At 38.9% G+C, this 27354-nt stretch overlaps 1 protein-coding gene across 1 annotated transcript; it reads right to left on the bottom strand.

Annotated features, from left to right (window-relative positions):
* Positions 1-1277: 1277 nt before the first annotated feature.
* LOC123746559 (uncharacterized) lies at positions 1278-21482 on the bottom strand. The gene is made up of 14 exons (XM_045728143.2): positions 21359-21482; positions 16925-17047; positions 14891-15083; positions 13401-13530; positions 12753-12974; positions 12141-12263; positions 10377-10459; positions 9153-9308; positions 7523-7855; positions 5996-6188; positions 5063-5132; positions 3955-4104; positions 3300-3442; positions 1278-2649 (listed from the first exon to the last, which is right to left on the bottom strand). Exons 2-14 carry the CDS (start codon positions 16989-16991, stop codon positions 2299-2301), a joined length of 2214 nt encoding a protein of 737 aa, XP_045584099.1. The 5' UTR covers positions 16992-17047; positions 21359-21482; the 3' UTR covers positions 1278-2298.
* Positions 21483-27354: the final 5872 nt, after the last annotated feature.

Genomic DNA, 27354 nt, shown 5'->3' with positions numbered 1-27354 from the left:
CAATTACAAAGCCCTACGGTACTTGTGCTTTAAGTCCTGAAGACCTAATGATGGGCTCACATGGAAAGAATGATATACAGGGTAAATTGTCTAATTATACTGAAGGTGCTTTCTCTCTGCATTTCAACAAAATTACTATTCATAATAATTAACTAATAAATATGTAACTAGATAATTACCATAACATTATGTCCATTATACTGACCCTTACCCAGTTTCCTAACACTTAAATGACAGATATAGTTTAGCCAGACCCAACAAAAAAGAAAAATATTATGAAAATGTAATGTTTGTAATGGTAAGAAAAGTACCCTCAAAAAGTCTTATTTCATATTTACTTTTGTGTTAGCTTGATGTTTGTGCTATAAACCAGTCACAAAATTGTCATAAAAAATCTATTAAAAATACAAAGGTCACTTACTTGTTAACATTTTGTATGTTAATTTTAACATTTTTGTTATCTATCACTTCACGTAATGTGAAGTGATAGATACTTATACAAAAGCAATGAAAAAATTACGTATCTACCTTAGCGTTGTCCTGGAAAATGTGCATTGTTGATTGATATTCTATTTAGAACAGGAGTTTGAAGAGCAAGCTCATCTTATCCTGGATGTAAAGGTATGGAGGTGGCAAATTAGTGTCTTCCGACTCACCGACATCTAGCGATTGCAATTGGAATTATCAGGTGCCAATCAGCATTGAAATACAGTACAGTACTGGCACAAAACAATACATCTCCATTTGAAGTTCTTTGTCAAAACTGTAGCCCCGCACTCAGGCTACAGACGAGCCTGGCCTCAAGCTGGGCTCGGGAAGTAACGCCTGAAACCCTCTCCAGGTATGTTCCAGGTATGAACTAAATACTTCACACGATGCATCCGTGCTGTGAATACTGTAGCCCGCACTGAACACAGCACACGATACATCCGTGCTGTGAATACTGTAGCCCGCACTGAACACAGCACACGATACATCCGTGCTGTGAATACTGTAGCCCGCACTGAACACAGCACATGATACATCCGTGCTGTGAATACTGTAGCCCGCACTGAACACAGCACATGATACATCTATTAATTTGAGAGTTAAAACTGAATTAAATCAGTTTCATGAGTAAGATTACTAGACAATTGGGGTATCATCCATTTTTCACAGAAAATTGGTAATTCTTTCAAAATCTAAAATGCTCATACAACCATGTAATACTTTCAAACAACATAAGAATATTTATGATTGCTGGAGTAAATAATTGGTTTATACATCATACGCATGAATAATTATATCCTTTAATAAATTATTAATTTATAATACTAAATTTTAGCAATAGAGTAGACACTAGCTAGTATATTGCATCCGCTGTTCATGAATTGCCTAGTACAGTTACTTAAATTAATATTGTTATCTTAGTTCCCAGTATCATGCCTTCAAGACCTTCGTCTGTCGTCTACATGCTCACTCGAGTATTTGTCATGCACTGAACACTGCTCGATATATGCTTAAATAATGGTAATCACTCCATGTTTTGTGCCTTACCTTTCTGCCATTTTTGCTATATAGCTGTACTGACTTAGTGCATTCTCCTAATAATTACCTTACCTTCATGTTGTTTTTGAAAGCTTAAATATGTCCACTTAACACCAGTAAGAACCAATCTGGCATTTCTGGTATAAAGGAAAATACGGGTAAACTGGACTAGCAGGCAACAGCCCACATCAGATATGTATCTGTGGTATTTAATAATATCAGCAGGCTGGCCGACCCCTCACAGTGTTCAAAAGAGAACGGGATAAGCACCTCCAAAGGATACCTGATCAACCAGGCTGTGACTCGTACGTCAGGCTGCGAGCAGCCGCGTCCAACAGCCTGGTTGATCAGTCCAGCAACCAGGAGGCCTGGTCGACGACCGGGCCGCGGGGACGCTAAGCCCACGGAAGCACCTCAAGGTAACCTCAAGGTAGGCTGTAGACTTTTCTGGAGGCCTGCATAAGGTACCAGGAAGCAGTCAAAAATGAAATAACCTTATCTCCAATATGATAGCCAATTGCCAGGAGGTAATTGTTAACACTAGAACTTTAGATTCCATTGTACACACACTGACATTTGGTACAATGACTGTATGATGAGGTGGGGAAGAGATCCCAAAGGTTCCACTATATATTCTTCCCCCTTAAGTTCCTTAACAAATGTAACACCTTTATACGAATCCAAAGTACAAGGCAGGTCCAGGAACATAACCAAGTGCACTAGCCAATGCCTACTGCATATTAAAATTACACTTTACAAAAACAAATAATATTAAGACCCTTTTTCAGTTTTCACAGATGTTATTTTTTTCTTTGGTGATGATTTCTGCCCCTTTGTCCGCTCACTTTCTAATTTCCTTCTGGCAGGTTTAACCACATGAGCTGATTCAGAGATGCCGTCAGTGGGCTCTGTTTTAGGCTCTGTTTTGGGTTCAGCTTTGGTAGGAGACTTGTAATTTGTAAGTTTTACATGAGTAAACACAACTTCTTCATCATCTAGTTCTGTGAGAATACCCTTAAGATAGTCGCGAAATTTGCGGAGAGCTGAATAGAACGGGACTTTGTCTAAAGCTCTTGGTAACTGAGCACATCTAGCTGATGAAGACGGCATGACCCATATATGCTGTAAAGAGATAGAAGTGATCTTAAAACACAGAATACACATACTCTTTGATATACTTTGATAAACATTAAACATTGTACTGAAGCTGTACAATGAGACTGAACCCGCATTCCTGAACTCCTCGGCCACATGCCCGAGGACACGGACATGGGTACGATCCCATTATGCAGCTTCAATAATTCTCAAAGATTCATCCCATTTTCGTAATTTCATTGTGCTGCATACACATGAACTGGTTTAACATTACAGTAAATCACTCACACTCTCATTATCTGGTCATTTGCATCTGCAAATTATATGAGAACTTTTTCTTCACCTCAAACACTATTTGCCATAACACTAGGCAAATCAAAATCAAATTGTAGTTAGTGCAATTTGCAGGAAATTGCAGTTAGTGATTGGAACACAAGAGGAAATTGCAGATAGTGATTGGAACACAAGAAAAAATTTCAGATAGTGATTGAAACACAAGGAGGAAATTTCAGATAATGACTGGAGCACAAGAGGAAATTTCAGATAGGGACCGAAGCAGTGATAAGGTTAGCCAAAACTGTAAGATAAACTTTGTGAATTCCCATCTTTACAAAGTGCAATTGACAACTATACTATAATATTATAATAAAGGAAAAAACAAAAACCATATAACTCACAGTATTAGTTCCTTCAACCTTTTCCGGTTGCTTTCCAAAGCAGAACTGCTTCTTACCAGAATATATTTCGTATATACCTTTCCCATTAAACACGGCTATAAGAGGCTTATATTTCTTTAACTTGGCTCGCAAAATCTTGCCACCTGCAAACAAAAACAAAAATTACAGGATTAATGTTCATTTGATACATTTCCTACAGAGCAGAATACATGGTAAATTTATTCTACTTTGACATCTAAACATTGTTATTATCATAATCAGAAACATTAGTAGGTAACAACCTATACAACAAACATTTACTTTTTAAGAAAAATAGTTTAATTAAATGTGAATTTCATAATTCTAAACAACAGTCAACATGTTCGTTAAATAAAAAAAATTGAGTCAGGTACTGCTTTAAGCCATATGCTATTCCCTTTCAAAACAACTTTTCTTCAACAAACTTGTCATACTCCCACCAAAACTATGACATTGCTACAGTGTTCGAACAGCTTGTAAACACCTTTTAACAAGTAGTAACAAGTATCTAGCAAGTTGTAACAACTTTCTAACACGTCATAAAAACTGATTTCTGATTATACTATTCCTTCCCGATTCATCTTACTAATATCTTTTTCCACAAATTTAGAACTAAACAAAAATATAAGCAGCAAACCTTCTTTGATCTCTTGTCGTGAAAGATCCGCAGAGCCTTTTGTTGTGCGAGCGACCATGTTTGTAAAACCAATACCATATTCCAGTAACCGAAAGTCATCATATGCGTTGAAGGGTTCTGGGATGAGTCCTGATAAATACATGCACTTCCCTGAAAAAATAATAATAATAAATGTGAGGTAAAGAAGTTACAGTTGATGGTAAGCAAGTCACACAAATTATTTACACATACTGTAACTATATACTTAAAAAAATCTGGCATTTATGAAGAATATGGATTCAAATTAGCTTTATGGAAAATACAGACTAAAAAAAATTTCCTCAACAATAATTATAAAAGATTTTCTTAAATCATGCACATAAACCATGATAATGAGTTGATGGGAACAGAAACATTAAAACAGAGTCGTATAATGTATGTCACAATAACTCGGCTGAAAATTTAGACAACCTGCAAATCTGAATATAAAGAACGTGACAATGTTTCAGCCCATCTTGGACCAAGTCTTGTAAAAGAATGAGCAGTAAAGAAAGTTATTTTACGAGGTAAGAAAGTTACTTCAACCTTTTTGCCTTTCACCTCATATTTTTACCTTATATAATGACTTTGCCACTCTTTCTTTATACCACTTAATAACGGTCCAGGATGGACCAAAACATCATCGGCAGACAATGAGTCACATTAACGTGGCTGAAGATACGATGACTAAACCACACACCAAAAGATGAAGAGACCACGTTTTGGTCCGTCCTGGACCATTATCACAATAGGCTTGATAATGGTCCAGGATGGACCAAAACGTCGTCATCTCTTCATCTGGTGTGTGGTTTGGACATCAAAACATCATCACTTTATTTTCAGCTTTGTGGGTTACGCGTCTAAACGCTTTACTGTTAAATGGTGTGACACAAATAGGTACAATTTTGCTTCAGATATATTTTGAGACTCGTAGGGCATTTTTCAGTGACCAAACATCATCAGGAGCAGTTCAACATTAACAATTTTGCATGAACACATTTACATAAAAACTTATTTTTTCATATTAGGTATTATTTATCATTATTATATCATGTATTACATATTTTACTTAAAAGTTGATGGTACTCACAGAAATGGTTGCCAGGTCCAGCATAATGATGTCCCTTGTGAGCCGCGAAAAGCCCTGGATTTATGCCAATCTAGGAACACAGTCGACACTTCAATGTACAGTGTGGTATTGTAACTACTTTGGCAAATTATACATCAATTATCATCAATAATAATAATTATAAATTATAAATAGTACTAGGAACATGGAGTTCGGAACAGATCTAATCTATAAGTAAATACCACAAACACTCTACAATCATCTTTAATTATTTTCACATTTGTTGTTGTTCCTGAACAACAAAATTTCAGAAAAGTTATCATTTGAATTATCATCACTTTGTTTGCAATACAGCCACATATAACACTACAGCCCATCTTCCAACAACAATAGTAGTGTACTTATAACAACAATTTGACCAAACATAGAACAGTTGTCAAACAACAAACAGTTGGGCCCAAAAAAATGTTTATGTTTTGCACTACTGAATAACCCCACATAATATGCTAAATGGAACAAAAGCTAAAGAACCTAACCTGTCCAAGGCCTACTATTTATTATCTTAGGCCTAATTTAAGCTCAACATGGCACATTGTTGTACTAAAGTTCATGAAGGATTTCTGTTTTTTTGCCCACTACAAAACTAATAGTTCATAATCATTGTTATCTGCAACAGTCCGTTGCTGTACGGACTGGTTGATGCTGTCAACCCTTCAGATGGGCTGACGGCCCTGACGCCCATGCAACCGGCCCAGCCTGTCGACGTCTTTACCACCTTGACACCTATGCAGGTTGCCCCAGTCCACCAAAACCACCATAATGGCTATCACTAATACTTGCTATATATGCTGTCATTTCCTGAGGATGGGTTGAATACCAGATTAACTATACTGTACGGTATATCATAGAACTGGGGAATATATAATTTAAAAGTAAAGTGTTATGACAACTTACAATGAGTATGTCCATATTGGGTCCCAAATGGTCAGGTAAGGTCTTTTTGGCTACTTCCTCCTCAGGTAAGCCATCAAAACGCTCCACCTTCTTTCTCTGCTTTTGAGGAGACGGAAGAGGTAAACCATCGGGTCCTATTTCAGGTGCAGACCTCTTGTTTTTTTCACCCGGTGATTTTTTACTTGATTTTAATCTGCAAAAATTGATAAGTTGCCATTTCTAAAAAAATATGATTTATTATTTCCATATGCATATAACTTCTTTACAGTATTGTATTATGTATTCATTTGATATTTCAGATTCACATTTTCTGCATTTATATCAGTTCTGTATACAGTATTGTGGGATTAAAACAAATTCTCAAAATTAAAATTGCTGTGAAATCACTCGAGTAACAAATGCTAAATATTAGCTTAGCATTGGTAGCTAAGGGTCTTAATTTAGGGATTTAGGGGTCTTAAATGGGGATTTAAGACCCCACAAAAGGGTCTTAAATCACGTCTTTCCAGTGGTGCACAGTATACAGGAGACCGGCGTCATTGTTACCTGGTTGATGGGGTTCTGGGAGCTCTTCTACTCCCCAAGCCCGCCCCGAGACCAGGCTTGACTTATGTGAGTCAAGAACTTATGTGAGTCAAGAGTGTTGTGGGATGTGGTACATTTCATGATCAAGTTTGCTCCACATAGCCAAACAGCCATGTATTTTAACAATATGGAAGTCTGGCCTCTCCATATGTTCCACACCGTAAATTTCCTGGGTTTTGGGGGCCATTCAGTGATGTGAAAACTTTTTTACAATCATTTCATGTTTTCTAAGTTATTTCTTGGGTTATAACTATAAATTTGGTATCAAAAAGTTTACAAATGAGTTCTCTAACCCCTACAGTGATATAGCACCTTAAGGCATTTGACAGGTAGTGCAAAATATTTTTGAATTTAGCAATATTTTTATGTTTTCTTAATGTTTTTTTCATTCTTTGTGATTTAAAATGAAAAATCTTGAGTTAACAATATGACATTTTTATTTTTTTTTTTAAATTTTAGTTAATTTTAGTAAATAATTAACCCTGGCCCAAGGAAGTTGTTACATAAAACAGGTGCATAGTGCAGGTTTCTTTTTAATTGGTTGTAAGTAAACCAGAAGTATTAATTTGCCTAAATAGCATCTAATCATCTAATCAGTATGAGTCATAAGCAGCCAGGTATAGGATACAGGTTACCTTGTGTTGGTTCAAAGGATCAACATCCCTGCGGCCCAGTCTGTGACCAGTTGGTGGTCTGGTCAACCAGACTGTTGGATACAGCTGCTCACAGCCTCATGTATGAATCATAGTCTGGTTGATTGGGTGCACTAACCATCCACACACAGAAAAAGCTATTCAATATATTTTTTTAGTGACTATGAAATGGGTAATCCCACCAATCAACTACTGTCTGCAGACAAACTGAAACCCCCTTGAGAATAACTCTAAACTATTTCAGCCAAAGCGATGAAATAAAGTACAAATAACAAAATGATTAACTCACTCGTCGCCCTCACGCTTGATTCTCGGCTTTCGTTTTTTCTTGACTTTGGAAACGTCTGCATTTTCCTGCAGTGGCGAGCCTCTGTCAATACCATCCATAGAGTGGCCCTCAACCTTCCAGCCTCCAGCCCCATTCATAAGACCATGACCTTGACCAAACATTGCAATATTTAGTTGATTACCAACATCGCCATGACCAAAGTACGGACTAGTATGCATCCGAAGATCAACTTGCTCGTGTTGAGGATAATACTCTTGTTTAACGCAGATATTTTGAAACAGTTTTGCTTCCTGACTCACCCCATCTTGCCAGTCACACTTCTCTTGCTTTACGCTGTTAAATGAGAAACAAGAATGAGACACACGCACACATTTGGGTTATGAAATATGACAAAACATAAATTGAAAACTCTATTATGAAAACTGTATACTAGTAGAGTAAATTTGGATTGACCCCTGGGTAAGTGAATCTATATTTACAATCAGGATATAGTGTATGGATAATCCAGTCAAAACTTCATGGTTTATTAACTGGAATAAACCATGTCTCTTGACATGATCTCACATGCATTAATCCTTAAATGGCACAGATAAAGTCACACATGAATAAGGATACTTACCTGGTAACAAATGAAGGTACACAAAATGTCATTGGGGGGTTTCGAGCACAGGAGGTACTTACATTTAAGGGTTAAAATAACCTCTAGATTGTTAACCAAACCACACACTAGAAGATGAAAAGACGCTGACGTTTCAGTTCGTCCTGGACCATTATCAGGTTGATTGTGATGAGACGAGGGAGGCACGGGTATAAGTAAGCCAAGAGAGGTAAGGAGGAGGAGACCTTAGAGGAAGGTAAGAGCAAGGCAAAAGGTATGGAAGGGATAGGTAAAATAAATGGTGTAAGGGGTAATAATAGGAGTAAGAATGGGAACGTAAGAAGAGAAAAAACGATAGGTAGGCTTATGTTAGGTCACGTTTGTTAGAAAGTTTAAAACATTTGAGTACTGTATGTACTGGGAAAGGGAAGAGTCAACAGCAACAAAGCAGGACTAAGGTTCATGGGTAGGTAGATAACCTCTAGGTTACCCGACCACTGTGGGATGGTGTTTCCACAAGGATTTAAATATGAACACAAGCATAAAGTGGACAGTGATATAATCTAAACTGTTGAAAATAATGACTTAATCCACACATAAAAAGACAGGACAGTGATGACATTTTGGGCCATCCTGAATCCTAATCACACAATGATGTTTCAGGCCATCCTGGATGAAAATCACGTCCATAGAATGTGATAAGGTGATAAGGGTCCAGGGTGAACCTAAACACTATCACTTTCATTTCATATGCATGAGTTGGGCTATCAATTTTCAGCCATATTATTGTAGCTCCCTCTCTGCATAGTGAGACTTTCGTCTTCCATTACCTCAACAAATAAAAACTATCTTCTACTTACAAGGATACCCAGTGGGCACAATATCTATGAATAACCCAAATTCAATGTCAAATCAACATTAATTCAACACGGAATAAATGTTTTCAACCTTAATTTAGTGTCAAACTAAGGGCATTCTTGAATATTATGCCCACTGAGTACATGTTAAAAATGGAGAAATTACAAAACTTACCCAAGTAATGCTATTTCTGAATCGTGGAAGCCATTATGGTGGTTTTGGTGGACTGGGGCAACCTGCATAGGTGTCAAGGTGGTAAAGGCGTCGACAGGCTGGGCCGGTTGCATGGGCGTCAGGGCCGTCAGCCCATCTGAAGGGTTGACAGCATCCCTGAGGGAAATTGGTTTAAACTTTAAACCATTGAACCTTTTTTATTTCAACATTGGTATAAGAAATCTTTACCCACCTGTGATTGAGAAAACCCAAGAGAATAATTCTGTATTCAACAGATACAATATCTCGTGTTATCCTACACAACACAATATTTTGTGTTATCCCACACAATACAATGATGAAGTGTTAAATTATATTTTTCAATATATTTTTTGTCTAACACCAAAGACAATCTTGAAAATTCATGTTTTTAATCAAGACTTATTAAATGAATAGCTTCTAGTGGCTACAATTACATACCCACCCATCTTGAAATAGGAATAAAACCAAATAGCACTAAAGTACAAATACTGTATTTATATGGGCACATTAACCTACACCTGATTGCCTCTGTTCACCTAGCAGTAAAGAGATATCTGTGAGTTAAACAACTGTTGTGGCTTGCATCCTGAGAAGCGTCAGTACTCGGCCTAGGTACCTGGGAGCTAGGCAACTGTTCTGGGTTGCATTTTTGGGAAGGTCGGTTCTTGGTACAGAGGAATGCATACGAGATGCTGCCACATAAGCTCTCCGGGATGAAGGCTCACTTAAGGTTGACATCTGCCATTAACAAGCATCACACTCCTGCACTGTTCTGCAGGTGAAAGACCTTGGACCCAACAAGAGGTATGTTGGAGTCAACATGAGTGACCGTCAAGGCAAAAAAAAAAGAAAAAAAGACCACTCCTGAAAGCTGCAAACATCAGATTCACATATTGAGGTGAGACTTGCCAAGGGGTGCGACCAATGGGTCTTAGAAACATGAACTGTGTATACAGTATACAATCAAATATATATCTAATATGCTGACTACTACATTTGAAAAATTAGTGTGAAGATCTGAGAGCTTGTCTGTAAGATCTGAGAGAAAGAGCTTGATCTGAGATTGTCTCCAATCTTTTGTCAAATGATTAAAGACAATCTGAAAGTGCTCAGATTTTCACACTCATTATTCAAATGTAGTAGTTGGCATTTAAAGAGATCAATAAAGATGCTTACTTTAATGCAAAATAATTGATAACTTACATATTGAAGTATGACTGACCACTGTCATTTTGTAGGACGGTGTAAGTTGAGCTAGTTTCCGGTTGCATCCACCATCGCACCGTCTGAGAAGTTGATTTATAGTAAGTACAGAATAACAGAGTGGAATTCTAATCAAGAAACGACTAAAGAGTAATCTTAACTACCATCGTAACAGGCATTTCATATCCTTAATTATGCTTAAAATGGTTTTATTGAATAGGTGTGAAGAATGCTGTTACAATGTGGTACAGAATGTATATATATAAAGATTTCCTTAACCCTTAGGGATTTCCTTAGGGAGCCGGCCGGCCGAGCGGACAGCACACTGGACTTGCGATCCTGTGGTCCCGGGTTCGATCCCGGGTGCCAGCGAGAAACGATGGGCAGAGTTTCTTTCACCCTATGCCCCTGTTACCTAGCAGTAAATAGGTACCTGGGTGTTAGTCAGCTGTCACGGGCTGCTTCCTGGGGGTGGAGGCCTCGTCGAGGACCGGGCCGCGGGGACACTAAAAACAAAGCCCCGAAATCAACTCAAGATAACCTCAAGATATAACCCTGAAAGTGTGGTCATCACCACGTGTTGCTCATCTTGCCAATAGTCTTCATAAATGTTCAAATACCATTGCTGCCCACATGGTCCCAATCCCTTAGTGGTGTCTCTGAGGAGTCACGAGTATGTCAAGAAACAATTTGGAGTTGGATTTCAGTTCCTGACCCCAGATTCATGAAAGCACTTACACAAGTACTTACGAACGTGTACATCTTTCCTCAATCTTTGACCGCTTTGGTTACATTTATTAAACAGTTTACAAGCATGAAAACATCCCATTCAACTGTTGTTATTGTTATAAACAGCTTCCTAGTGCTTCGGACCTCATTAACTGTTTAATAATTGGAAACAAAGCCGCCAAAGATTCAGAAAAGATGTACAGGTTCGTAAGTGCTTGTGTGAATCTGGCCCCTGGTCTCTAATAATACGATCGTAGCATTTACCTGGGGCCCACATAAAGATCTTTTCTGTACCGTACAAATTTATTCTGGCATTCTTTTTACTTTTGCACATATACTCCTTACTTGTGATTATATATCACATGGAAAAAATAATTTAATCTTGTCTCCAATCATAATGTAATGCTGATGAACGTCAGACATGTTGACCACTACCCAGATCAAAATAACAGGTACACCTGCTGTTACCAGTTGACGTCTAGAGTGTCATCTTGCAGGCTCTCCGCTCAGCAAGAGCAGAGAAAATGCAAAAAAAATGTCAATTATTTTATTTGTGCCTTTTTTATACTAACTTTGCACTCTGCTTAACCACTAGTACAACTTTACTATATGTAATAAAATATTAACAAATATTTTGTGCATTCCTATAATGTATACATTTATATAATGGGATTGAACCTGTATCCCTAAACTCCTCAGGCACATGCACTACCGAATGAACCATGATGGTCTGAAAGTATCTCTACTTCTGGTTGAAATACTTATGAGGCCATTATGGTCCAGTTGGTAGTGGGTGTTCCTGAGGAGTACATGAATGCAGGGAGGCCTGGTCGACGACTGGGCCGCGGGGACGCTAAGCCCCGGAAGCACCTCAAGGTAACCTCAATGTTGATCTCTTCATGCAGATTCAATATTATCTCACATATATGTCACATTTTTGTGATTTCTTTGTGCATACTTGAAGTTATCTTGAGATGATTTGGATACTGTATACTTATTTATTTGATGAACGACAAGGAAAGATCAGGTACACACTTGTTGATCAAGCACGTTTTCCTTTTCCTCTCTGGTAAGTCCATTTGCATTCTGAGGTGCTGTATCTCTGTTCTCGGTGTAATCAGACGTATATTCATCATATGTATCTGACGTGTGAGCCATCTACAAGAGAAAAAATGTATAATAAAATATGTACATTCAGCTGAAAAAAAAATCAGAACATAAGAACAATGAATTATTAGAATGAGAATACAATACTGTATATAAAAACACTGCAGCCAATAGGAAGTAATATACAGACATATATTACTTGCATATCACACTGTTTACACGCATATCAAGGCAAAATGCCTTGCTGTGATCTCTTCATGGCAAACACTGATCCAATATTGGGTTAACATTACTCCAACATCATTTAAGAGTGTGTGTTCATTTTATCGACTCATTGACATAGTATTGTAGCTCCCAACAACATGATTGCTCAATGTCTGCTGGTACTAAATCCTACCCTTGCAGACTGCAGACTACAAGGCATGGCATATGGCAGACAAAGGGATTTGGCAATTATAGTACAGTATTTGTTTTTAATCGACTGATATTCAGTTAAATTTAGCGTAGGAGACATGCTGCTATAATATAAGCAAAACCCACCTCAAATTGCTCCAAATGTTCCTCATTTTCCAGTGATGCGCCAAATTCTTGTTCATAAACATTACTGTCCTCCTCATCCTCACTGCAATGTGGAGAAGGTTTGACTTCGGGTACTTGCGTCATGTCCACCCACTCATCGTCTTTCATTACCTCGAGGCCTAGTGCTCCACGCTCACTCTCAGGCACTTCTTCTGATACTGGAGCTTTCTCAGGCATCTTTGCCTGCAAAATTATAGCAATTAAACATGTATCTAAAAATATGTATCTTATTAAATAAAACTTCAACAGCCCCTTGATATGCATGGTAATGGAGAAGACAGATTCGATGAGAACTTACTATATGCAACACTTGATTGCACATTAATGGAGAACACAAACTCAGTGATAAAATCCAAGAATCTTATTGAAGATTCTGTGATTTTATTAAATCCACGTCCCTAAACTCATCAAGCAAGCACATGCACTATCAACTGGGCAATAACAGTGCGGTGCCAGAGTTTAGAGGTGCGAGTTCGATTCCGTTTTATGGCTTTAATTTCTATTCTTATCAGAGGAACATGGAGAGCACATGCTGAAAAAAAAATATTTTAGAGGATATCCAAGATTAGTTGGTCCAATCCCTGGCACTGACACATCACTAAAACTTACTTTGAGTTTTGGGGGCAGATGATTTACAAGATGGTGATACAAGTCTTCTCCTACGGGACAACGACCAAGAATATATGCAATCCAACAAGCTTTGCACCTGTTTTTGGAGTTATCTCCAAGCACATAACAACTGAAAATAAGAAAATGTTCACAGCACATTAAAAGGTTTTTATATACAGTAAAAGAATGAGTCAGTTGGGGTGATAAAGTGAACAGATGGAGGCAAAATAAGTCCATTAAGCAAGTAAATCTATAATTACAAGATATAATATCAAATTAAAAAAATAGAACTAGATATTCCTAATTCCTGCATAATGACGTCATTGGGCAGCAGAAGTGTTAATACGCAATGAAAATCACAACAGTGTGATGAAAAATGAATAAATATTGAGGCTATATGAGGGTATCGAACCCACGACTCTGATTACATAAGGCACACTTACTACGTACTACGATGGGCTTAAGCGGATCTCAACCAGATAGACTACTTGACTTATACGATGTTTGGAAGGCACTGTCTGGTACCACAAGCCAAGGTATATGAGATACCTTGCCCACACTCAAGTGTCGATAGTGATTTCGTAAAACTTGACTTGTGGTACTGGATGGTGCCTTTCAAACTTCATACAAGTAGTACAGTACTTTTGATTGAGATGCGCTTAAGCCCGTCATAGTCCAGTCGGTAGTTCATGTGCCTTATGTTATCTTGAGGTTATCTTGAGATGATTTTGGGGCTTTTTTAGTGTCCCCGCAGCCCGGTCCTCGACCAGGCCTCCACCCCCAGGAAGCAGCCCGTGACAGCTGACCAACACCCAGGTACCTATTTTACTGCTAGGTAACAGGGGCATAGGGTGAAAGAAACTCTGCCCATTGTTTCTCGCTGGCGCCTGGGATCGAACCCGAGACCACAGGATCACAAGTCCAGCGTGCTGTCCGCTCGGCCGACCGGCTTGTGATCAGGTTCATACCTCATACAGCTTCAAGATTTATTCATGATGTTAATATGTTATGAGAAAAAGACTTCCATATGACCAAGAAGAATAAGCTTGAAGGATAGACTATAGAAAAGCTGGATAGTTATGATGAATGAGATAATAATGGAAAGAAATAGTTCATAAGTGCTTGAAGATGAGCTGCCAACTGAGGGTAATGTCGTTTGGGAGACGTCAGAACAAGTGGAGGCATGGACATCATTTATTAAAGTAACAGGGTAAGCACAGTGACTCTGGTGAAGGGGGAAAATTCTTACATCCTGGTTTAATGCTTAGAATAACTGGCAATCTCTACAAATTAACCACTTTGGCAGTCCCAAGAGTGACTATAACAAGTTTCACAATCTATCCCAAGAAGTGTTATATAAGCACTTTCTAACCTACTAACCTGAAATTAGTGCACAAATTGCCAAACACTAAACACACCCTACTTTCAACTTAATGTAATACAGTCCATAATCAAAGCATTCAAAATACAAATATTCTGGCAATGCACACCTGCAGTCTTCTTTACAACGTAATATAAATGGCTGCCTTTTGAACTTCTGATAGCAATGTCGGCACGCCTCACACGCTACCACAGTTCCACCCATACGCGTTACTCCTCTGTGGATTGAATAGTACCGAGTTTCCTTGCAAATTCCACAATTAACTCTTACTCTTTTTGAGGCGGCTTTTCCTTCTTCTGTACCTGCAAGTAAAATTATTTTGTGAAAATGTAAATACTGTATCTCCAAACCTCTGGACTTAAAAAAAATACAACTTTGAGTAAATGTGAAAAGCAGTTTCTGAACACAAACCAATCAGTGCGTCCCCTTCCCAAGGAAAGATTCGCCGTGTCCTCGACATGAGGATCATTTAAGTCTGCAGAGCGACACTGTACCTGCATTTAGCCCTCATGCCTCCAGCTGTTTCCTGCCTTTGCCTTGTCTTGTTTAGTATATATTGGGTTTAGTTTGGCAACACCTGATATATGCATTGTTATTTTATGTTATTTATGGCCCTGCCGTGTTTTCAGCTCCCCGTATTGCTCTCTCTCTCTCTCATCTTGTCCTATCGGTGGCTGAATTAGAATAGATTTGGGTATGCCTCGAATATGTGTCAGAGCAAGAGAGTTTTCCTTTATCCTAACACATTTCCCACTTATATCAGTGACCCCTGGATTGAGCCTGCTTGCCTTCGATTGCGTTCTGCCTCAGCCTTTTCTTGCAGTTCACTGAACTGAGTTACATTTGGATTCGAGTGGCCAATCATGGGTGCCCTAATTTTTTCTTGGCCTCTGTGATGTATCTATCGGAAAATACTGAGGCCATATAATGAGAGACCAGGGAGGCGAGTTTGATCCCATCATATGCCTTCAAAATTTCCCTGAAATTTTTGAAATTTCAGGGAAATTGAGGGAGGGAGATTGTCTTGAAATTTTTTGTCACTATATCTGTTAGGCTTACTGAAATATCACAATGATTTGCTTGCCTCTTAAGAATACCTGTGATCAATTCTGGGGATATTATTCCAAAACATAAGCAAGATGCTGTTTTATATTTTACTCTTATTTTCTTGGCACCAAAGCCTTCGAAGCCTGCATGGTTGAAGTCCTCTGGAGAAGAGATAACCTGTGAATCGAGGGTTGTTCCAGCCATCTTCAAGGTCTACTGTTTGATAATGTCTCATGCGTGTGTGAAACTTCATACAATCAAATTGTATTTTTTTTATGACAAGTTATACTGAATAGTTAATTACCAGTAAGAAATGTTTGTGATATTTGTTCAGCTGTTACCATTTAGTTTTATTTGCAAGTTGACAGTTATAAGGCAGCTAAAATGGGGAAGGTCTGTTGTTGGCCTAATGGGATTAGATAAACATAACAAGTTTCTTGTCTTCAGTAATGGGTAACTAAATTAAGAAATTTATGACATATATATAATTCCCATTATTGGGGACAGGAAACCTATACAGTGCAGTACTTATGCAGGCATTGAGTCACAATAACGTGGGTGAAGTAAGTTAACCAGACCACACACTAGAAGGTGAAGGGACGACGACGACGTTTCGGTCCGTCCTGGACCATTCTCAAGTCGATGAAACGTCGTCGACCCTTCACCTTCTAGTGTGTGGTCTGGTCAACAGTACAGTACTTAGGTTTGTCGAGCTCTTCCCCATGCAAACTGCTGACCTCCCACAGGATGCATACCACAACAGTCGCTTAAATCCTGGGTACCTGTTTTACTACTAAGTGAAGAGACATCCAGGAAACGTATATGTTTATCTCTCAGAATGTTCGGTAATACGTTTATTGCTTGTGATGTGTGTCTATGTATGTATTAACACGATGTACTGAACGGGGTGAGAATAGCTTGAGCTACCTCATCCCTTTGTGTGTATTTTACCTCAATAAACTTATTTCAAGAGACATCTGGTGAAAAAAAACATGCCCAACCATTTCTGCCTTTTGGGCATTGAACCCTGGTCCTTCAGTTGTAAACCAAGGATGTAAACCATTGTGCTAAAGTAAAGCAACAAAAATTGACTTACCTATAACACTGAGATATGAAGGCATAAGCACAGCTGGTATCCGCAAATTTGCCTCCGAAGGTTCCATAATTTTCCTTTTGCACCAACTCCTGGTCAGCCAATGTAGGTAGAGTAATTCCCAACCTAGAAGATGACTAGAGTTGAGGTTATGATACTCTTGAGAATCAGTTTTTTGGGGCCTCTATTTTCTAAAGTCAACAACAGAAGCATTCAATACAAAATCCTAAAAGATATCTGGTAGTATATATTTTTAGGCAACTTAGATAAGAAGCAATTGCTATCTGATATCACATAAAGCAATGAGCATATAATCATCTTCAATGAATGTACAATCATTTCCCACCTTTATGTTGTACTTGCTTGAATTTTTTTTTTTTTTGTTTTTTTTTTTTTTTTGAGATATATACAAGAGTTGTTACATTCTTGTACAGCCACTAGTACGCGTAGCGTTTCGGGCAGGTCCCTGGAATACGATCCCCGCCGCGAAGAATCGTTTTTTTCATCCAAGTACACATTTTACTGTTGCGTTAAACAGAGGCTACAGTTAAGGAATTGCGCCCAGTAAATCCTCCCCGGCCAGGATACGAACCCATGACATAGCGCTCGCGGAACGCCAGGCGAGTGTCTTACCACTACACCACGGAGACTGCATGTTGAGTAAGTTGTGTTCAACACCAGTAAGCTAAGGTAACCTGGTGTTCAATGACACCACAAATAAAGTAAAACAACATAGATGTTTGTTAAAGATCTTATAGAAAAAATTATGATTGATTCCACTGGTCAGGATAATCAAAGTTGAACTGTATATCCTCATCACTGAGCCCCACAGAAGAGGAGTTCTTGAAAGCTTTCCTATGCATAGCCAAGACCGGAGACAAACACCATTCTGTCAGACAAAGAAACAGGGCAAACATCAGAACTAGAGGCCACCACAGAACTGAACCCCTGAAAGACCCGAACAGGAAAATGCCAAAGTAAATGAAACCAAAGGCCCAGTGGCCCTCGATCCAATGAAGAACTGACCAATGCAGAATGTGGTTGTGTGCCTACAGCCAAAGTGGTTAAGCAACTCAGGTGCAGTTCAGTCAGCCAACTACCTTGTGATAGTTCCAGGAATCGATGTCCCTGTGGCTCGGTCTCTGACCAGGCCTCCAAGCAGACATTCAAGATCTCAACAAGTCAGTCTAACAGAGATGGAAAGTAAGCTGGTGAGCATTCAAAAGAAGGAGAAAGAGGCTGACATGGTATCTTGATTCACACCCAAACATCAACAGATCTGTATGGATGAAAGCTAGGACAAGAGACGATTCTCCAGAAAACCAAACATATGCATATCACCCAAACTATAATCAGAAAACTGATGACTGGGAGATCAAAACCAACCAACCTACCAATCAATACAGGCCAGGACTTGGAATCCAAGAGGCTTCCAAAGAACTACTTGTGGAACTTGGCAAACATTCTTGGGAGTTGCCAGGTTAAACCTAAAGGGAAGAGCCAGAAAGTGATACACTGTATGCATCACCCAAGACATCAGCTCATTCCTTAATTTTGAATGGATGAGAACATGTCAGCAGGTGTCCTTGAGGTTCAGGAAAATGATCCAAGACTGGCCTGCAACCTCCTGGCAAACCAAGGACCTGGTGGTCATTCAGAATCTTGGGTAAGGGAAGGGGAAAATTGGCTCACATGAGATCAAGAATAATCTTGAGATTGGGTGTGTCTGGCACGGCCACCAGAAAAAGGTACAAGACCCCCACCAAGACTGTAGCACGGCTATGCTACATATAGAACTTATAACTATATCAATGACTATTACACTCCTGGCTAAGATCACATGGATGTGGAGAGAATAGCTGGGCAGGATGCAGGGACACTTGAGGAGCTGCTAGGGAACTGAGCCCAAATTGAGGCCTTTGAAAACCAGAGAGCTTAAGCAACCCTAATCTATGCCTGCTAAAAGGCGCCCAGATATTCCCCGCTATGCTGTCAAAGAAGAGTGCCGATAGAAACTGATACCACGGTCCTAACAATATCTCTCAACAGATGTTTGCTCCATTCGATCAAACAACATGGAAAGTGGAGTAATCCTTACCCATTAAGTTACAAGATTGGAATGGCACGTATGCAAAGTTCAAAATGATTCACATTCTTCTCAGAGAACAGGAATGGCCACCACCAATGAGAAGAGACGAAGCAAATTCCTGGAAATTGCCCAACATGGAACACCCACAGGCAATGTACATTGCAAGGTAGTCATACACCACATCCAACTAAAATAGGGAGAACAAACAACTTAGATGAAGATGCTGCTGGCAGATAGAGAAACATCAAGGTTGGCAAGGAATCAATGCCCAGGATGGAAAACTAAGACCACAGTTGAAGAGTAAACAGCTTCGATGCAAGCACAAGTTTACAAACATTGGCAAGCATTTTTTCAGTGTCAGAGTAGTTAATAAATGGAATGCACTAGGAAGTGATGTGGTGGAGGCTGACTTCATACACAGTTTCAAATGTAGATATGATAGAGCCCAGTAGGCTCAGGAACCTGTACACCAGTTGATTGACGGTTGAGAGGCGGGACCAAAGAGCCAAAGCTCAACCCCCGCAAGCACAATTAGGTGAGTACAATTAGGTGAGTACAGATTGGGCCTTGAAATCCAGATTAGATGCATAGTCCCTATCTTGCAGCAGAAATAACAAATCCCACCTAGTCTAAGCAGAAGGAGGAGAGTTAGAGAGAAGGAATGAGATAATTAGAATGAGAGAACAAAAACCCAGTGGAGCATGAGTATGTCTGCCCCTGTCACATGGAGCAACAGAAAGCAATGTGGGGGAGAACCTGAGGAGATATCCAGCTCAAACTGGGAAGGGGGATACCTGACATACAACACCCGAGCCCTTTGCAGCCTGGATGCTAAAACTCAAGAAGAGCACAAGAAAACTGGGCATCTCCCTCCTAATGAAATTGACACATCTGACTTACTGATCCAGTGCTTCGACCTTAAAAGGTATCATTGTAAAGACACCTTATACCTAATGGTGCTTGTGTATTAACTTTCAAGGCTGCCAGAGCTCTTAAAATGTTCTCAGGGACTGCAGGCCCATACACCATAAACTGCACACAACACTTCGAGTAAACAAGGCTATATTTTCCCTTCAGTATTTTCAATCAAAATAACATACAACACTGATTCTCAACATATCTTTATTTATATGATGCAATTACTTAAAGATTCACAAATGAAAATAAAATGTAGACTCGGGGTAGGGCAAACTGACCCGTGGCAAAGCAAAACAGCCAATGAATACAGACTTCAGGGATAAACAGCTCTCACTCAAACAAGATTAACATAGTGTAAAATTTCACAGCAATGTTATTGTTCAAAAATTCAAGGTCAAATTCAAATTTGTATTCAAAAGAATGTGTATAGAAAGAACATAAGAGTAATGTACAATTGCGGAGACAAGAGTTACACAAACTAATGAAGCCACTATTATGCAAAGTGTTTCAGGCAAAACATTGTACTGTTCATACAAGTTGGATATTGTTCAATCACTGAACATTGTATTGTTCATATAAGACCACATCTTTTAAAAAAATAAAAGCCAGACTGATAATCAAACTGAATTATAGTTTATCTGTCCGCTTTTAGGGATTATTCCATCATGCTTTGAAACCACTTGGGCTGGACGGTAGAATAACAATCTCACTTCTTTCACGACGGCGTTCGATCCCCGACTGTCCAAGTAATTTGGCACCATTCCTTCCCCCCCCCCATTCTACCCCCTTCCAAGTATTATATAGTCATAGTGACTTAGTGCTCTCTCTATTCTGTTCTGTTCTATTGTTTAAAACAACAGTATGATCATCATCGGTTTGATCATCAAAGCACATGGGGGGGGGGGGAACCTTCGATAAGCCGCCGGGTTCCCATCCTCGTCGAGGTCACTAGTGATAGCGGCTCTCCGGTAAACTTTGGTAGAACAACATTATTGTCCCTTCAGGAAGGTATTTCAGAGTGTAGTTTGATCACTTAAAACAGCAAGCCTTCATCCTGTTCCATCTCCGGTGCTAAAAGGGGATATTGAGGCCAGTCTAAACAACACATAGATTTTTCTTACCTGGCCCCTAGGGGAAATTAGATCAATACATTACAACTAATCAGATAATTTAGTTCAATAACATATTTATGACTGAACCCGAGGCATTTCCCATTCCATCGAGTCGAATTTCTCAGAGAACGTTGTAAACAGGCGTAAAAAAGTGTGTAAATTGTTTACGAGTGAGAACCAGTCATGTAAATATTAAGTAAGCTTTGACACCACATTTTCATCCCCTTAATACGACCCCCATGAAAAAAAAGCACCAATAAGCTGCCTTTTTCACAATATACGCCAACCCTGCGGCCTCCCGCTGCTCCAGAAACTCACCAGCTCTATGATCTGTTAGAGAAAAGTACAAAAAGGCTGAAAAAAAAATGGCTAAATCATTGAAAATCGAAGAATATATAAGAGTGCTGGCGGCCACAACAGCTTGTAAACAAACATCCTCAGCGTTCACAATGGAAAATAAACTTCAAAAATCCATCATTCCGGCCAATTTGCTCCAATAAAAATGTATATTTAGCTGAAGAATATTATTCAAATGAATTCTCGCTTGGAATATATGTAGTTTGGGCTGAAATTGGGTTTAAAGGCCGGGAAGATATCGAGGCTTGGTTTAACGCGGGAAGTTTAAACGCCCAAGGAAGGCATTTTCATTTGAATGGATAACAAGGTTAATTTAGCAACAAGGTATGGCTACTCTGGTTTATATAGTGGTTTGTAGTGTAGAGTATGTCGCGGGCTAGCTAGGTTGACCAAATATACCATATATGGCAGGATATATGGTTATATATCAGTGTGGAGGGGTAGGGGGGGACTTGAGTATGACAGGCATGGTCGATTGGTCCGTACCTCCCTTGTCCATTGACCGTCTATAATGTATTATACACTCAATTATACAGCTGTAGTGCCGCTGCTGCGCGAGCCTCCGCCCCCTCCCGTTTAAAGAACATGCACAGGTTATATTTATATATTGTATATATAATAAATATGGTATATATATCATGATACCAGAGGTGAGAGTGAGAGAGCATCGACCCCCTAAGACTACTTCCTGTACATTTCCGCCTCCCTCCCACCTTTTAATATATGCCTCCCCCTATACATATATATATATATATATATATATATATATATATATATATATATATATATATATATATATATATCAATTACTAAAGCAAACTTATACACTAAGGGATTACAAAAAATAAATACAAATGTTCCTTATTATAAAATATTGAATATCTTATAAATATGCAGGGGGACCCATAGCCTCGGAGAAGAAAATAAAGAGTATCCAAAGAAGACCTTGTGGATTCTCACTGAACACTTTAATATTTTCTCCTACCATTCCTATTTTTTTATATATATAATATGACTTTTATATCAATTTTATTACATTATGTTACAGTTTATAGAACACACACATATAGCAATCAATGTGAGAAGAACTTATACAGTTCTTCGGAGGTTGGGTGCGTGCCCAAGATACAGCACGCATTTCCTCTCTGGATCGCGACACTCAGGCGCTGGAACAAGAAACTGGCCGCTCTTGAGTCTCTAGTTTACCCAATGAGTTCCTCACCCACCTCCTTTAGGAACTTAAGTGCACATTTACCCCCAGGCGCCCAGAGTCTCAGAGCCTATCGGCACGAACCTGTAACAACGTTCTAGGTCTCTGTACTTGTTGGTTTTCTGGGTCTCTCTGAAGGTGGCTGCCCCGCCTCCCTCAGCTGTGCTGTAAGGTAGATAGGTATCAGCCATTGTAGATGCACAGGTGTAGTCCCATACGACCTGTTTACCTTCCCTCCATGGCTGCAAGGTGACTCCATCTGGGCGTTTTTGGCTGTTGTCAGGTCTGCACAACTGGGGTTCTCTTTGTGCTGGACACCCAGCTGTAGCCAAACTTCTCTTGATGATGTCATTGACTTGAAAAATTTGATTTGATTCGAAAAATATTTTTATTTTTATTTTCGTGTGTATATATTGGCAATATATTAAGTATCCTATAATAGCAAGGAACGAATTCTATCTCCTGGGCGCCGCCTTTGAATCAAAATAAATAATTTTAGTGATTCGACTCTTCCGATCGAAACCACTAGAGATATCTATGATTTACCAGATTTACCAAGTTAGAAACCAGATAAATCTGGTAAATCAGAGATGGCGGACCTCTGGTAAATTCTTGTAAACAGTACTCCAGCCCAAACACAGAGTTGGAAGGTATACATGCTATCCCTGAGGGTATACAATGAAGCTGAGCGTGGGAGATAACACGTGTCGTTATCCCAGTACACTGTACGATAACAGGAAACATTGTAACAACATTGTTCCTTAAAAGTTAAGATATACAAAGACAAAAGATATACACAGATTTCCAGTGTTAGACTTGTAGCTCCACACATACAGAATTATCTACACAATAAATCGTCACTAACACACTGAAACATACTGTAGTATGTATGGATTCTGTAATTCCAAGTCAGCTCTTCAAGCCCTTGAAATCCAACATGCAAAATAGATATTAAGAATGCTGTAACACCCATATTTACCGGCATGATTGGTGGACAGAGTTTCAGAATCTCATTTGTATTGATTCCATCTCATATAAGGTGTTGAGAAGCGTAATTATACGGGTAAGGATGCCAATCATACATGTGACAAAGTTGAAATTGAACAGGATCTAGGAATTCCAATATGGCGTCAAAATCGCACTGTTTCAGGGAATTAGAAAACGAGGATATCACAGACTCTGAAAGGGTGTTATGAAGGGTTATGATATGTTTAGAAACGATAACTACGCTTAGTGTTAAAGACTTAACAATCACCAGAGAGTGTGACATTCTAATTGCCAGAATTAGGCTGCAAAATTGCCTAATATTGATTGTGTGACATTCTAATTGCCAAATTAGGCTGTGTTGATTCATCACCTGTGGCAGGTGGCTGCAGGTGATGAATCCCTCAGTACTGAACTCATCAGATTGTAAGCTTGCCGAACATTGAAACTGAAATTGAAATAAGCTTGCTTGCCGAACAAGACAAGGGGCCAGATTCACGAAGGTACTTACGCAAGCATTTACGAACCTGTACATCTATTCTCAATCTTTGGCGGCTTTATTTACAATTATTAAACAGTTAATGAGCTCCGAAGCACCAGGAGGCTGTTTATAACAATAACAACAGTTGATTGGCAAGTTTTCATGTTCGTAAACTGTTTAATAAATGTAACCAAAGCCGTCAAAGATTGAGGAAAGATGTACACGTTCGTAAGTGCTTGCGTAACTGCTTCCTGAATCTGGCCCAAGGACTCGGGGGGGGGGGGTAGAAATAGCCTAAGCTACTCTATTCCTTTGAGATGTATTTCTTTCTTGTCTCAATAAACTTGAACAAGGACTCACTCCAACAATTTGTGATTGACTTGTTAGCGATGGTTTCAGGCCAAATAGCATGAAGGGAAGGGAATTACCAGGGGGGAAAGCGCCAAGCCATTACGACTATATAGCACTGGGAAGGGGTCAGGATAAGGATTTGGGATGGGACGGAGGGAAAGGAATGGTGCCCCAACCACTTGTATGGACGGTCGGGGGATTGAACGCCGACCTGCATGAAGCGAGACCGTCGCTCTACCGTCCAGCCCAAGTGGTTGGGCTCCAAATAGTATGACATTCTTTGAGTTCAGTTACTACTTCATACACTCAAGACTATTGGACGATATTCTTGTGCTCTATCTTGAGGTTATCTTGAGGTTATCTTGAGATGATTTCGGGGCTTTAGTATCCCCGCGGCCCGGTCCTCGACCAGGCCTCCACCCCCAGGAAGCAGCTTTGACAGCTGACTAACACCCAGGTACCTATTTTACTGCTAGGTAACAGGGGCATAGGGTGAAAGAAACTCTGCCCATTGTTTCTTGCCGGCGCCTGGGATCCAACCCGGGACCACAGGATCACAAGTCCAGCGTGCTGTCCGCTCGGCCGACTGGCTCCCCCTCTATCCACAATTTTATCTTGAACTATTTATTTGATTTAATAAGATTCAAATAGATAACATCATCAGCACGAATGGGAGGACCCTTGACAAGCCATCGGCTTCCTGTCTTCGTCGAGGCTATTAGTGAGATAGTAGCGCTCAGGTAAATTCAGGTAAATATACCAGACGACCCAATGGGTTGTTAAAGCACTTATAGGGGTGGGGGGGGGGGGACCTTTGACAAGCCACCGGCTTCCTGTCCTCGTCGAGGCCACTAGTGTTAATGGCTCTCAGGTAAACTCAGGTAAATATGTTGGTGGTTATGTAAAAACAGGTCACATATAACGTTTCGGGCAGGTGCTCAAGCTGATAGATGTATATATATCAACATAGATATGTATACATATCATTATAGATATGTATACATATCATTATAGATATACATATCAACATTGTTAAATATGACCGAAAAAGTAAGATTAATAATTCTAACACGAATTTTCTCTATCTTTCTTAAGTTTCTTTTCACTGTTGGTGGTAATTCAAAGATCAATTCTCCAAAATTCATTTTTATTTCTAGTCTGACGCGACACTTGAGCGCGTTTCGTAAAACTTATTACATTTTCAAAGTAATTTTTGAATTACCATCAACAGTGAAAAGAAACGTAAGAAAGATAGAGAAAATTCGTGTTAGAATTATTAATCTTACTTTTTCTGTCATATTTAATAATATATCTCTACAGGAAAGACTGCTACCAAAATATGCTAATATATCAACATTGATATACATATCAATATATATCGAATGATATTATACTACAATGTACCTATTGATAATCCTCAAATTTTAGTATAATGAAACCAATTAATTTTCTTCAAAATTTCTTAAAATGTACCTGATAACAGTCTTCAATTTTGGTACAAATTACCTACTTAATATTATCTGTTAGATTAAATGAATAAAATGAATAAATGAATGAATTAAGGACCTGCCCGAAACACTGTTCTAGATAGAGGCTTTACAACCATGTAAAAACATCAATGCTATGTTCTCTCATAAACCCAATATATATATATATATATATATATATATATGTCGTACCTAGTAGCCAGAACTCACTTCTCAGCCTACTATGCAAGGCCCGATTTGCCTAATAAGCCAAGTTTTCATGAATTAATGTTTTTTCGTCTACCTAACCTACCTACCCTAACCTAACCTAGCTTTTTTTGGCTACCTAACCGAACCTAACCTATAAAGATAGGTTAGGTTAGGTTAGGTAGGGTTGGTTACGTTCGGTCATATATCTACGTTAATTTTAACTCCAATAAAAAAAATTTGACCTCATACATAATAAAATGGGTAGCTTTATCATTTCATAAGAAAAAAATAGAGAAAATATATTAATTCAGGAAAACTTGGCTTATTAGGCAAATCGGGCCTTGCATAGTAGGCTGAGAAGTGCGTTCTGGCTACTAGGTACGAAATATATATATATATATATATATATATATATATATATATATATATATATATATATATATATATATATATATATATATATAAAATATAATTTAAAATGCACATTGCAGCAAAATTTGAATTCACTTGATAACTACCTAAGCATAAAATGATAGAATTAAACGGATGAAGTTGTATTTCTAAGCAGTAATATTCTGGGTGGATAATACAACATACTGTATTCCTTCATACAGAATAATACAACAGAATAAAGAATCTATATCCGTAACAGTATACAATTTATTATATGTGCTGTGTTGCAGTTATATGTGTCAGTTGGTGCAAGGTGGCAGTTGTATTTTGAATACAGTATACAATTTATTATATGTGCTGTGTTGCAGTTATATGTGTCAGTTGGTGCAAGGTGGCAGTTGTATTTTGAATACAGTATATTGTATTAAGTCACGTATAGTTTGTTTTCAATTTAAGGTGCTGTGCTATCAGGAGTGTGAGAATCCGCGTTTGGTGTTCGTGAGAGCAGGTCCACATGGCTCAGCCAGGTGCATCTGGGACTGGCAAGTGTTCCCACACTCATTTGATATACTGCCACATGGCTCAGCCAGGTCCATCTGGGACTGGCAACTGTTCCCACACTCATTTGATATACTGCCACAACTTTCAATTATATATAATATATATATAATATATATATATTATTCAATATGTTATGTTTAGGCTTTCCCAAATACTCCTCCGTTTTCTTTTAAACGCGCGTAGGTTTTCTCTTGAACCTGGCGTTTCGTAGGTGGTTTTTGCGGGTATATTAGGAGTCTTTTATTGGGTGGGGAGGGGTGGGGATGGTGTTGTGGGGTGGGGGGAGGAGTTGTGAGTGAGG

Source organism: Procambarus clarkii, chromosome 90, assembly GCF_040958095.1.
Source record: "Procambarus clarkii isolate CNS0578487 chromosome 90, FALCON_Pclarkii_2.0, whole genome shotgun sequence".
Taxonomy (NCBI): Eukaryota; Metazoa; Arthropoda; class Malacostraca; order Decapoda; family Cambaridae; genus Procambarus; species Procambarus clarkii.
This window is presented reverse-complemented; position numbering and strand designations above follow the sequence as displayed.